The sequence below is a fragment of the Anabrus simplex genome, chromosome 2, assembly GCF_040414725.1.
Source record: "Anabrus simplex isolate iqAnaSimp1 chromosome 2, ASM4041472v1, whole genome shotgun sequence".
NCBI classification, from domain to species: domain Eukaryota; kingdom Metazoa; phylum Arthropoda; class Insecta; order Orthoptera; family Tettigoniidae; genus Anabrus; species Anabrus simplex.
The window spans coordinates 228,218,326-228,233,070 of NC_090266.1; the positions used below are offsets into that span (position 1 = coordinate 228,218,326).

A 14,745-nucleotide genomic window follows, 5' to 3' on the forward strand; every position below is an offset into this window, starting at 1 on the left:
ACTGTATTTAGTTTCCACTACATGAACAAATGAACGTTGCACTGTGACCTATGTTGAAAGGAATGGACTTCAGTCACAAATATCGCATTCGTGCTACCGGTATCGTTCCAATAGTGCATGTGTAGATGTGTACAAGGAATCGATGGATGTCAACAAAATTTCTGAGGGCAGTAGAACTCGAACCGTCGATTTACTTTCAAATATCAAATACGACCGGTATGGTCCTATTTCAGCCACTGTGACAACGTACTACGCTCTCATAAAGTTCACTACTAATGCGTGTCTTTTCGAACTCAACATTTAATTTTCGTGTCGTATCTGTGATTTTAGAAGAGTTCATTTAGTATTTACTTATTTACTTATTTATTGTGCTTCAGACAGGTACAAACCTAATGATGTGAAACACATATACTATTACATTAGATAAAAACAAATATTAAATTAAAATTATAATACCGCTTATGAAAGTCCTTGTAAAATAAAGTCATGAATGAAATAAGAAATACACTTTTCTTCAGTAACATAGTATTACAAATATTCAGTTACATATGCACATATTATAACAAGGTATTTAAAATATTACAATTAAAATGATTTACGAACTGCTTTAAAGCTGCATTAGTACTGTAATTATACATGATGGTAGTGATGTTATCGAGGATAATAATGATGATGAGGTAGATGGTATAACTAGAAACTAGAATATTAACTAAAGTTATGAGCTTAACAATAGGAGTCAGCAAAGTGGGATTTTAACTTAGAACAGAAAACAATTAAGTTATTTGTTTACATTGTTTTACTATAGATGTGTATGTAGTTGCAAATATATCTAGTCTATACTCTAGCCGGGCTGAGTGGCTCAGACGGTTAAGGCGCTGGCCTTCCGACTCCAACTTGGCAGGTTCGATCCTGGCTGAGTCCGGTGGTATTTGAAGGTGCTCAAATACGTCAGCCTCGTGTCGGTAGATTTACTGGCACGTAAAAGAACTCCTGCGGGACTAAATTCCGGCACCTCGGCGTCTCCGAAAACCGTAAAAGAGTAGTTAGTGGGACGTAAAACAAATAACATTATTATTAGTCTATACTCATTGCTATATTTATTAAATATTTTCATTGAGTTTAACACTGGTGTATTACTATGTTGTTGGGTTCTTGATCTAGAGCATTCCAAGTAACATATTTCGGGCGTGTAGATCGATTAGGAACAGACAAGTTGAACAGAGAGAGCAAGTTAGAGCTACCAATAAGATTGTTAAATAATTTGTAGACAAATAGAAGGACTGCAATTACTCGTCTTTTTGCTAAGGACTTATAGCCTAGTTGGTTCATTAAGTCATCATACGAGTCAAATTTAGGGTAATTATTAGTTATTTTGTACGTAAGGTATCTAAGAAATTTGTTTTGCACCAGACAGTTTTCGCACATCGTATTAACTTTATCATATGACCAGCATTAACGCCACATGCGTTATAACAGTAATCAATCGGTCGCCGGATGCTGGGCCCGCGGTGTAGGTGTAGCGTGACTGTTACCCGGAGGCCACGGGTTCGATTTCCTGCCAGGTCAGAAAATTTTACCTGGACCTGAGGGCTGATTCAAAGTCCACTCAGCCTACGTGATTACAATTGAGGATCTATCTGACAGTGAGTTAACGACCGAGTGGATTCGTTGTGCCGACCACACGATACTTCGTAATCTGCAGGCCTTCGGGTTGAGCAGCGAGCACGTGGTACGCCATGGCCGTTCGGGGTTTGTTTTTGGTTTGGAATCGGTCCTGTATATTTCTTTCCTTTCGTTTTTCCTTTGCAGAAGAGGCCCTTCTTACACTACTGACATATAGGTAAAAAGCAGAGCAATATCTCCACTAACGGCTAACAATGTTCGATGAATTGCGTATCTTAAAGAATTATACAGGACTAATGGAGTATTCCACATATCGCATCGCACTGCACCGTAGTAAATTTAACAGTGGGATACCTCCACAAAACACACTCATTGACGACATTTATTCAGAGAAGAATTCTTGACCAAGTGACATGAAAACGCAGTTTAGAGTGACAGTAATCAAAACTCTCCTCTGTTTATATTATACTAGGGTCCCTAAGAGCCCTTCAGATGGAAATATGTAATGTGAGGAAGAAGGAAACATTAAATTTAGTAGTTTACTTGAGAAAATTTAAAAGTTGTCGGAAATGGCCTGAATACCACCTTAAAATTATGTCAGGAAATCCCTCCCAATATAATTTTGGCACAGTGATCACAAAGATAAGAGACGAGGAGGTAACAACGCACGAAGGTATGGTCTGTGTGTCTGTGTTACTTCTTAATTACTAAAACATTTGGAGATAGAGACGCGTATGGCACTGGCCGCAGGTGTTTCATTCCTTCGGTGGGAAATTTTGTTCTGTGCGCTTCAGCCCCGTATCCACTCAGTACAGATTCTCATCCTCACAGACACGTAGGTCGCCTACACGGCGTCAATTCGAAAGACCTGCACCAGGCCTCTTTGGAGGCCACACGCCATTATTATTACAGAAAGTAATGAATTTCTGGTGTTCAGTTTCCAACTTATGTTCGCAAATAGCACTGTCTCCACACCCAGGCTTTCATAGCTTTAAATAAGTAGTTTAACCGTCATCTACTACGCCTCCCTCCCTTTGGTTCTCTTATGCGATATTCACAGCTCTCTAGATATACTTTCCTCCCTTATTCCCTTCACCTAACTCCCTTTGCAGCTGACGTAATAGCACAGCTTCACACAGCGCGTTCGTCTTCATATCACCATTTTCATCCAAATTATGGGCACCAGCGCTATATGGATGCAGGTGTTCATGATTGTATGTTTCGGCGGTGGTTTTTACTGTAGTGTATTGTATTATATTATACGAAAATGACGATGTGTATTACAACGAACACAAATTCCCAGTCCCCGAGCTGGGGAAATTAGACAAACTTAAAATCCCGGACCTGGTTGTGAATCGAATCTGGGGTCCACTGCATCGAGGCATCCGGCTAAATGGTCAACATATTCACAACAAAATTACAGTGTTTCATATATTAATCTCGTAGAGTCTATGAACAAATTAAACACCTCAAACTCCATCTACATTCATTCCAGTTCTATATTTATCACAGTTCCAGTAATAAAACATGACAGACGATGATAATGTGCTATAAGATAGCAATTATAATCAACGGACTTCGAAAACTCATGACGTGGAGATCCACAGTCGAACATCCTCGCGTTTGTTCTTTGTTTCCAATTTCAATTCCGGGAAAATACTCGGACAAGGTTTTCTCCTGGTATCTGGGTAAATCTCGTTTCCAGTCGTACGGTACATACATACATACATAGAATACATCCATCCATACATATATTTAATACATACATACATCTTAATAGACTATTTGCAAGTAGCTCTGAGGCCACATTTATTTCTACATTTCACTTATTTTTAAATCATTAGAATCTGAGTCTAAACGTCATCGCCTTTTTCTTCCTCTGCTTTTCTCACCCTCTATAGTCGAGCCCATTATACTTCTAGATAACCCCTCTCCCTTCATTCATCTCACATGCCCCCATCAAGGAAGCCATTATCATTAACTAAGTGTTAAGGATCTATTAACTGATGCCTAAAAATTTCTAAAATGTTCACTTTCATCACTTTCGGATGTATCTGTAAAACAGTGAGAGAATTCTGTATATTTGATGCTTAATTACCTGTGTCAATTCATAGAGTTCGTTCCTAACTTAGCGTTTATCTACTCAATACGAGTACCCTCCTACAATTGTTCTTCGCCATAAGACCTACCTGTGTTGGTGCGACGTAAAGCAAACAGCAAAAAAAAAAAAAAAAAAAAAAAAAAAAGGTTCTCACGAGTTTTATCAGTTTTATCTTGATATCTTCATAACTGTTATTTCCAACTTATGAACAAGAAGTCCTCAGTTCACCCTGTATTCACTCCCTTACAGCAAAGTCGATCTGAAAACAGACCGATGTACAGGTGATGTCCCTTCTTATACCACTGGTTGCAACTACGAGGTCACTGCATTAACATTGCTACACCTTGATTTCATTTCACTTACAATACTGCCATCCTAGGATAAAACATATGTTAAACCCTTGAAAAAATCCATCTCTTTCATTTTTGTTTTTCCTACATAACAGACAATCCTGATAGATTTCCTCTAAGCTGTCATCACTTTAGTCTTAGAAATATCATTTTCAGTCATCATTGCACTTCTTTCCCAGCTCACATCCTTTAATTGTAAGAATTCAGAACACACGAACAAGTATAGATCCCTGAATAACACAACTGATTTGACACACAGACTCTAAATACGTAAGGTTGATTACCATTTATGTTTCAAGATACTTAAGAGATATTAAAAATCCCGTATGGTGGAACAGTCAAATCTTTTACGTAGCTTTGAAAAATAAGTTTATTAAAAGGAAAATTATGTTTTAAATGATATTCATTTAAATATCTATAACGAATTGCTGATAGATGAGGTTGAGTATGGTGGACTATGTGAGCAGTTTGTAGGCAATCCCTCCCTCCGTCCACAGGTAGGAAGCTTCTCTGATCGATAGTCGTATGCTTGCAGCTACCTCATGTTCTGTCCTGGCCCCATACCATCATCAATCTCCCTTCTAGCACACTCACACTGCCTGCCTGCCTGCCTGCCTGCCTGCCTGTTGTTATATTACAGGGAGCGAAAAAAAAAAGGTAAGCCCAGCCTGCAGCGATTTCTACTTTCAGATAAGCGCTCTTTTAAATGGCAGTAGTAGCCCTCGCGACATGCCACCACAGGATAGGATGAGTAATATATCATGGAAATTAAAAACTAACACCATCAAATTTAGAACTGCTGCATGGAAGTCCTTGAACGAGAGTGTAACATGTAATGAGGTACAAAATACTGTTGAGTATTTTGAAGGAAGGAACGAACGAAGGAAGGAAGGAAGGAAGGAAGGAAGGAAGGAAGGAAGGAAGGAAGGAAGGAAGTTTATAAGAGAGGTAATCGTAAAAAACGTTAAACGTTTTTCATTATGGTCTGTAATGAAATATAACAAACAAAGAAGCAGATATTCTTCATTTTTTTCTGTTAGTCTTATGACGACGATGGGATAGAAACGGCCTAGGAGTTGGAAGGAAGCGGCCGTGGCCTTAATTAAGGTACAGCCCCAGGATTTGCCTGGTGTGAAAATGGGAAACGACTGGAAACCATATTCAGGGCTGCCGACAGTGAGATTCGAACCCACTATCTCCCGGATGCAAGCTTACAGCCGAGCGCCCCTGACCGCACAGCCAACTCGCCAGGTCTTCTTCAAAATAAGGGGAAGTATACTACAAATGGTGGCCGGAAACAACGTGAACCGAGTATATGAGTGTTACAGCGCTGGTCATACAGATAAGTAATTCGAAAAAATTACGTCGACATCTCGCACTGTTGTCATTTTATGAGCTGCTAAAGTTAGCCAATCAGATCGTTTTGTGGGCTAATTCAAATGGGCTTACGATACGGTGTTGACAAATCTGCACGTGGCTTGGTCGGGCTTGAGTATCACGCCGAGGAATTAGTATCAAACACTAACACACCGTGGGTTTCAGCCAATGCCACCGTAGCGTGCTTGCTATGGGCCGAGACTATCGGCAGGGAGGTCCTGGACAAGTTTATTTCTTCTATTGGCGCTCTTAAGCCGGTCATAAGCCACGTGTGGATTTAGCAACACCGCCTCGCAAAGCCCATTTGAAGTCGCCCGCGAATCGATTTTATTGGTTAACTTCAGCAGCTGATAAAATGACATCGGCACGAGATTTCTTTTTTTTTGCTGGGGGCTTTACGTCGCACCGACACAGATAGGTCTTATGGCGACGATGGGATAGGAAAAGCCTAGGAGTTGGAAGGAAGCGGCCGTGGCCTTAATTAAGGTACAGTCCCAGCATTTGCCTGGTGTGAAAATGGGAAACCACGGAAAACCATCTTCAGGGCTGCCGATAGTGGGATTCGAACCTACTATCTCCCGGATGCAAGCTCACAGACGAGATTTCTAATTATTTTGTTTCAAATTTTCTCAGTATGACCAACCCTCTAACGCTCATACTGTATACCCAGTTCACGTTGATACCGACCGCCCTGTACGAATTATCCGCTGTTAAAGGTTCAAAGTCCAAGCAGAGAAATAAATTGGTAAATTGAGTACTTGTTGTTTTATTTAGGGAACATTCCACTATCCTACTTGATCTGTTTGGAGACTATACTTTCAGTGCTATCTGCATCAGGTTAAAATAATAAATAACAATTTGCCTTATTTTCCGTTTGTTTTCTCACACCCTGGTGTGAACTTGGCTCTGTTTTACTCTTCCAGACGCCAGCCATAAATTGATGTGTGCGAGCTTCTGTTGTCGTTGGCAGTTTCGTGCGGCATGTGCGTGTGAAGACGTGTGTATTGAGAAAAAAGACACATTCCTGAGCCAGGTCATTTAACCCTACGCAGCCGAAATCCCACGACCGGCCTGAAATCGAACTCGGGGCCCTCAAAACCGATCGCGGCTACGCTGGCCATTCAATGAAATTACTATACATTTAAAATAATAAAAGTAATAAAGTCAAAAATTAATTTGGGCGTTTATCGAATTAAACAAACTACATGAAATAACAACGTGTTTGTTAGGTAGGTACCTGACAAGAAAGTAAAGAAATACCTTAATTATTGCAAAGGATAATATACACATTTATACCTTTGCTGGCGGGACATGTCTTCTGGTATAGGCTAGAGAAATGTTATTTTCTTTCATCTGTCTCTGTCTTACTCTTGGCTTTGACAATATGAAAGTGACTGTGGTGTGAGCGATGCTTGTAATTCTATTCCGTATGCGGCCAGTCCCTGCTGTGAATGGTGCGAAAATATTCCTCATGGGGTAGGTTGGTACATGCATTTCACTGGGCTTGGCAGACTGATATGTAATAACTTCTGGTTCGGTGAGGAAAGCAACGGGAAACTATCTCACCCTTCATTTCCCTAGTACGTCTCTCCAGTGATGCCTAGGACATCTGTGACCGTTGATGGCATAGCCATGAAGGATCCAACCAGCCTTAGGGCCGAGGATTGAACATACAACATACAATATAAACATTGCAAAAATAACAAAAGTCTGCAATGAATATTCTGCAATATATGAGTATTTCTTCCTCTTCCACGAGATTGTGAACGTTATGACATGTATTTTATCTCTAGTGTTTACCATTTCACACTATACTAATTATTGTTAGGCTATAATCAATAGTGACTCAATTTGGAAGATTATCACATGTTGACCGACTGGAAGGGCTGCCTAATCGAAGTGGTAAAGGCATTCACCTGAATTTGCGTGGATTACGTTCCCTTAAGGAACACCGAACATTTAGAAATGCCATTTTGGCACTGGCCTTCATTCAGCGTACACCAGTAATGATCAAGTAATATTTGATTACTGTGTGTTTTCCAGGAGACAGTCTAATATACAACAACTTCGCTAGTCGTATATGAGCAAGACGTACTAAATAGGTACATTCATCACACAAACGGAAATAACAATTCGATTAGGGGAAGGTTAAAGCGTGACCTCCAAATATGTCGACCGAAAATAATTTTGTATGGCTGTGAAGTGAATATGAACAAACAAAAAGTATTGACCCAGTTGATTCCGAATGAAATGAGCGATATCAGCAGAGCCGAGGATTACATCCAGAATACACTTTTAGTTCACCAAATTAGCTGGCGATATTAACAGTAAACAATAATTAAAAATTCATATCAATTACGGTTTGTTTTCATGGCGTAAATAATTAATAAACCTGTATTATGCGATGCAATTGGAAGGTGGAGGGATAAAATTATATTTAGCCGCAACTGAATCAAAAATTAGCTAAGCCTGACAACGGGCTTAACAATGCAGGCTAGAAAATGATCCGCCTAATTTAGAATTATAATGGAATTGACTGTCAAATATTAGGTTTAAATATATGGACGAAATTTTGAATCCAACTCGTTAGACTGTGGAAGAGCAAGTGGAGAAGAACTTGATATCAGGAACTTAGAGGAAATTATAACAACACAATGGACTAAGCATACCAAGAGCATCTCTTAAACATGACCAGCTCGCCACTTATAGAGCTATACTATCTGGAAACTTAGCCAAAACATTTTTCTTGATTAATGGTGTCACGATCGGAAAAATACGGAGTTTTATGAATTTCAGTAGCTATATTTCGCACATCTTAAAATTAATAGTAATGCTGTAAATGTTTAAATCTGTATACCTGGATTGCCCAGCAATTCATAAGAAGAACAAAATCAGCTCTTCTAGTCCCTTCATGTGTCGTGAATTCTAAAAGATGTTATAGAGTAGGAACACTTCCCTAAAATTGTGTCCTTTAATTCACTGGCCTAATTAGCACAGACGGTAGAGCGCTGGCCTTCTGAGATCATGTTGGCAGTTCGGTCCCGAATCTGTCCCGTAGTATTTGAAAATGCTCGAATGAACGTCACCCTCGTGTAGGCAAATTTACCAGCTCCTTCACGAATTCCCGTAGGACGAAATTCTGGCACATCGGCGAAGCGAAATGAAGCGAATATAGAATGAATATTTCTAAAGCATTCTGAAATAATAATAATAATAATAATAATAATAATAATAATAATAATAATAATAATAATAATAATAATATATTTATTTATTTATTTATTTATTTATTTATTTATTTATTTATTTATTTTTAAGACTCCTTTGTTGAATGATCAGCGTAATGACTTTCAGTCCACAGGGCCTCAGGTTTGATTCTTAACAGGAAGGGCATCCGGTCGTAAAACTGTGCCAACACATGGCTGTCCCAATAAATTCGGAAAAACAGGGAAGAAGATTGGTTTTCCGTTTACTAACTATTTTCACGATATTCAGAGACGTCAAGGTGCCGGTATTTTCCTTCCAGATGGAGTTCGTTTACATGCCGGTAAATCTACCAAACACGAGGCTGGCGTACTTGAGCATCATTAAATTAAGGAGCCCAGCGTTCTACCCTGAGCCGCTCAGTCCAGCTCCTTCGTGTAGTGCTGACCAGTTAGAGTAATTAACCATGCATAAAGTAAACATTGCTCCAGTACAGGGAGATACAATAATGATTACGGGTGTAATTAATATATATCCAATTCCCTCATGAGCTAATTTCCGAGCTTCAATTATCCCCCCCTCCACTAATAATCATTATGTTTTATCATGACTACCTATATGAAGAGATGAACCCTGTAAAATGAAGTACATTTTTGTGTACCTCAGCCAGATGGCTTGCAATGTCATGTGGTTAGAAAGAGGATACCTTTATCCTTAACGATTGGCTTTCATGAACGGCTTCGTTGCCTCCCATATAAGCCAGCTCATTGGTTACTCTCATGAGGAGGATGAGTGATCCCCGGTGCAAATCTCAGTCAAGGATTGAAAAACCTGGACGGACCAGCAATTACTTCTATACCACTGGACTTGTAGTGTATTAAGCATTGGACCAAAATTTATGACACTTTTTTCCTTCAATAACGGTAGCAGTAACTCCTCCTTGTGTCCCAGTGTAAGACTGAACTGGGTAGACCAATATGAAGGAACTATCTTGACCTCCGAATGGGTTGTAAAGTTACCTTGTTATAGGAAGAACCGTTTCAACATGAAACACCAGCTGTATCTTACTTCAATTCAGACATGTGGAAGGAGAGTAAAAGAGCATTGTACATACTTTTCCTTCTCGCTGGCGTTGTGTAAGAGGAACTTGACAGCCACGAGCCTCTTCCCCAGGGAAGCAGCTCCACCATACTCTGGGATGCCATCAGCTTCAGCCACGTACACCTGCAACAACACACACACACACACATTACTGGGTCCAGCTCTCTGAGAGATGCTCCTGGGTATAAAATGGTGAGTTTCAATTCTTAGATGCGCCCATCTGTGGCCGATGTGGGAGGCACTGTTGATTCCAATATACAGAGTGGTCGGAAAAAACGTGAACCAGGGTATATGAATATTAGAACGTAGGACATACCGATCGGTAATTTTTAAAAATCACGTCGATATCTCGCGCCGTTGTCATTTCATCAGCTGCTAAAGTTAGCCAATCAGATCGCTTCGCGGGCGAATACAATTTGGCTTTACGAGGCGGTGTTGCTAATTCTGCACGTGGCTGGTCGGGCTCGAGAGCCATGACGAGAAATGAGCACCAAATACCAACACACTGTGGGTTTCAGTCAGTGCCACCGCAGCGTGCTTGCTGTCGGCCGAGCCTATCAGCAGGGAGTTCCTTATTCAAGTCCCTCCCATGGAGAAGTTTATTTCTTCTATTGGTGCTCTCATAGGCCACCCCCACAATAAAGATTTCTTAAATCCGGGGATCAGGGATCAATCATAAATATAATCATAAAAGAATATCGAAATCGGACAAAGCCAGTTGTAAATAACACTTGAAATGTAAGCAAAATGGAAATGTACAAAATTGAAGAAACAATAAAGCACTTAGTCAAGAGGTCGGGACCCCCTCCCATATCCTTCACCAATACAAACCTCCGTTTCCCTCTTCCAACTCCAACAATCCCCCCAAACCCCCCAAATCTCCTTTTTTTCGTGCGGCTATTTCTAGACGAGTGAAGCCCTTGTAAGGCAGACCCTCCGATCAGGGTGGGCGGCATCTGCCATGTGAAGGTAACTGCGTGTTATTGTGGTGGAGGATAGTGTTATGTGCTGTGTGTGAGTTACAGGGGTGTTGGGGACAGCACAAACACCCAACCCCCGAGCCAATGGAATTAACCAATGAAGGTTAAAATGCCCGACCCTTTCGGGTTTCGAACCCGGGACCCTCTGAACCGAAGGCCAGTACGCTGACCATTCAGCCAACGAGTCGGACGCCAAATCTCCTGGCCAGAGAGAAAGAGTTACCTTCTAGGTGGCCCGCCCCCTCCCTTAAGGGAAGGGGAATGAAAACATCCCACTAGGTCCTAGGTCATAGGCCACGTGCAGATTTAGCAACACCGCTTCGCAAAGCCCATCTGAATTCGCCCGCGAAGACATCTGTTTGGCGAACATCAACGGCTAATAAAATGACATTGGCGCGAAATATCTAAACAAAATCCAATTGTTTATCAGAATGACCAACCCTCTGACGCTCTTATACCCGGCTCACGTTGTCCCCGAACCCGCTGTTTATCACCACATGTAACACCATCCCCATGTGCATGTTCATCATTAAACTTCTCCATCACGTACATACGAACCAAATTTATTCATCATTCTGCTTTTGTTTACCGTATGTTATTCAATTGAACCTGTTGAACACTCGTATGTTATGCTTTTGGTACCGGGATTGTAATTCGACAGAATAGGTTGGCTTTGTGAATTCTCAAGCAAAAAAGACTTGTGTTTTTAAATTTACTGACTTGGTTAAGATCCCCGTTTCAAGACAAACTGTTTCCAAGTCCCAATATCTATTCAATACTAACAGTAGTTGAAAGGATGTTAAGTAGACGGCATTCTCTTTTTACTGGATTTAATATATTTATTTGCGGTGAACACCACTGGTAAGTCAGGTCCAAATTTTACGGTCCGATGCCTTATCTGCTGAGAAGTCTATCAGGAGGGAATGTATTCACAATTGCGTGTTGCTGTGATAGTTGGTACTGTGATGTACAGTGTGTATACGGAGAGCTGTGTTAAGACAAACACGACCGGGCGAGTTGGCCGTGCGCGTAGAGGCGCGCGGCTGTGAGCTTGCATCCGGGAGATAGTAGGTTCGAATCCCACTATCGGCAGCCTTGAAAATGGTTTTCCGTGGTTTCCCATTTTCACACCAGGCAAATGCTGGGGCTGTACCTTAATTAAGGCCACGGCCGCTTCCTTCCAACTCCTAGGCCTTTCCTATCCCACCGTCGCCATAAGACCTATCTGTGTCGGCGCGACGTAAAGCCTCTAGCAAAAAAAAAAAAAAGACAAACACGAACATCCGTCCTCGAGGCCGAGGAATGAGTGAGACCCGGTCGGGAAACGATTGAAGAACTGATCATTCAGCCGAGGAGTCGGACGTTAAATAAACAATACTATACAACTGAATTTACATAACACTACTAAATTCAAATTAACATTCATCTTCCTGTGAAGCCTCCGTGCCTCAGTTAGCAGCGCGCAGGTCTCCCACCGCTGGGTTCCGTGGCTGACACGGTCACCTCATGTGAGATTTGTGCTGGACATAGCGGCAGCGGGATAGGTTTTTCTCCGGGTACTCCGGTTTTCCCTGTCAACTTTCATTCAAGCCTCACTTCCCAATATCATATCATTTCATCTGTCAGTCATTAATCATTGCCGCAGAGGAGTGCGAGGGGCTTCGGCAACCGGCACGATTCCCATCCTCGCCGCTAGATGGGGCTTAATTCATTGTATTTCTGACCCGGTCGAATGACTGGAAACAGGTTGTGAATTTTTATTCGTCTTCCACCGACGGGCTCATGCGCTGGCCTTCTGACTATAACTTGGCTGGTTCTATCCTGGCTTAGTCCGATGGTATTTGAAGGTGCTCAAATACGTCAGCCTCGTGTTGGTGGATTTACTGGCACGAAACATAACACCTGCGGGACTAAATTCCGGCACCTCGGTGTCTCCGAAAGCTGTAAAGTGAGACGTAAATCCAATGACATTGTTATTATCATCATCATCTTCAGCCGTCGTACATCTTCCTCTGTCGTACCTTCAATGTTATAGTTTTCTGTAATTTGATCTTAGCCTCCGTAACGACAACTAACCATTATAGTCTTCAGCTTTTTCTATCTCAATTACTTAATTTGCTTTACTGATGTTACTCTGCCTTTGACGCTATCATTTGTTTACTCATTCGCTTTTCGATGTAACATATTAAAATCCCAATTACAGACTCTTCCACAGAAATAACATTGTTTCATATTGTTGACGAAAATCTTTCCGAATTATACAAATTTCTCACGTAATTTCCCCAAGCGAATTCCTAGTCCTTGTACATTAATCTGAGAGGAACATTGTGTAATATGTGACGCGGATAAACACGGCACATAAACAACAATTCTATTCGAATATTAAATTACCGGTATAAAATGTATAGTGAATTAGAATTCTTAACGCAAATGGGCATTTTCCCTTACCTGTTTAGGCCAGCATGTTCTGTTTTCGAGGTTAGCTATGCAATGCAGATCGAGTAGCGGTAAACTTGCATTCACGATGTGGTGGGTTCAGATCTTGTTTTTGGTAGCACTAAATATGATTATGCATGGTTTCTAATTTATATGCCTGGCATATGCTGAAGGTGTACCTTAACTACGATGACAACCGTTACCTTCACAGTCATAAACTTTTCCTATCCCAGCGTTATCGAATATTCTACTAATATAGGTGTGTCATTGAAGAAGTACCTAAAAATAAGAGATAAAGAACTCTCCCTCACGAAAATACTGAAAGGCTGACGTCACGAGCTTAGGGAGAATACAAGAAACAAAAGAGCACATAAAACGCCTACATCTAAACAAAAATATTTTCTTCTCGCCTTAAGTTACTAGATAGGGCCCTAAAGCCCCGCTGTTCACTCAATTCGAACGTCACTTCTAGACTCACGATCGTCTTCAGCGTCAATAATACCTGCGAAATTTTAAAGTTTAGATTCTTCATTACTTAATTAAATAAGTTCTACTGCAACCACTTTCATCTGAACCCGATAATGAAAATGAAAAGCAAATATTTTGAGAACTGTCTTTCCACCACTTGTGACACTTAACCTAGCAATTTCAGAAACCGGTTGTGGGCTTTAATCTTCAAAGTTCTCCAGGCTTTCAGATCTCCTGTAAGAGATGTACATGGCATTTAAAATTGACTTAATTGACTTCCTTCTAGTAATACGTGGATGAAATATAAGTACGATCCATTAGTTTTGTTCTTGCCTACCAAGCTCGATAGCTGCAGTCGCTTAAGTGCGGCCAGTATCCAGTAATCGGGAGATAGTGGGTTCGAGCCCCACTGTAGGCAGCCCTGAAGATGGTTTTCCGTGGTTTCCCATTTTCACACCAGGCAAATGCTGGGGCTGTACCTTAATTAAGGCCACGGCCGCTTCCTTCCCATTCCTAGGCCTTTCCTATCCCATCGTCGCCATAAGACCTATCTCTGTCGGTGCGACGTAAAGCAAATAGCAAATGTTCTTGTCTAGAAACGTAAGTAAATAAGCTTTGAATTTTATGTGACTAGAAAAAGTAATGACCTGCCAATGATTTCATAAATCAATATGAGAACTACAGACCACTACTACTGTAGCACTCACATGTTTACATCAAACAACTTCGAAGTGTCGATATTTTCAAGTCTCTACTGCTCTATTGTGTCAGTGCCGAAAACTTCGACGTTCAGTTAGACTGCGCTTTTATACCCATCAGCGACATATTTTACTCAACTATGTTTTGATGGTAAGGTCTGAAGTTATACTGTCTGCCTTCCTAGCCTATACTGCATCTCGTTATATAATGCTTTGACTCTCAAGCGTGTGTTGTTCTTCTTGGAGACTGATGATCTTTGAAATATTGATGGGTATTTACTGGCTAATCATTATTTAAGACAGTAAGTAAGTATGTAAGCAAGTAAGTAATAAAATTGCATCGTTTATTCAAACTTGGTTTCTTGTCAAGAACTGTTCATTTTTTAAAATATTAGTAAAGTTTTTTT

At 40.8% G+C, this 14,745-nt stretch overlaps 1 protein-coding gene across 1 annotated transcript in view; it reads right to left on the minus strand.

Annotated features, from left to right (window-relative positions):
• Nucleotides 1–14,745, minus strand: part of LOC136864018 (discoidin domain-containing receptor 2) — a 1,053,752-nt gene that overhangs the window by 78,132 nt on the left and 960,875 nt on the right. Inside the window, exon 14 of the mRNA XM_067140517.2 lies at nt 9,770–9,879. Coding sequence (XP_066996618.1) covers nt 9,770–9,879 — 110 coding nt within the window. The remainder of the gene's footprint in view (nt 1–9,769; nt 9,880–14,745) is intronic.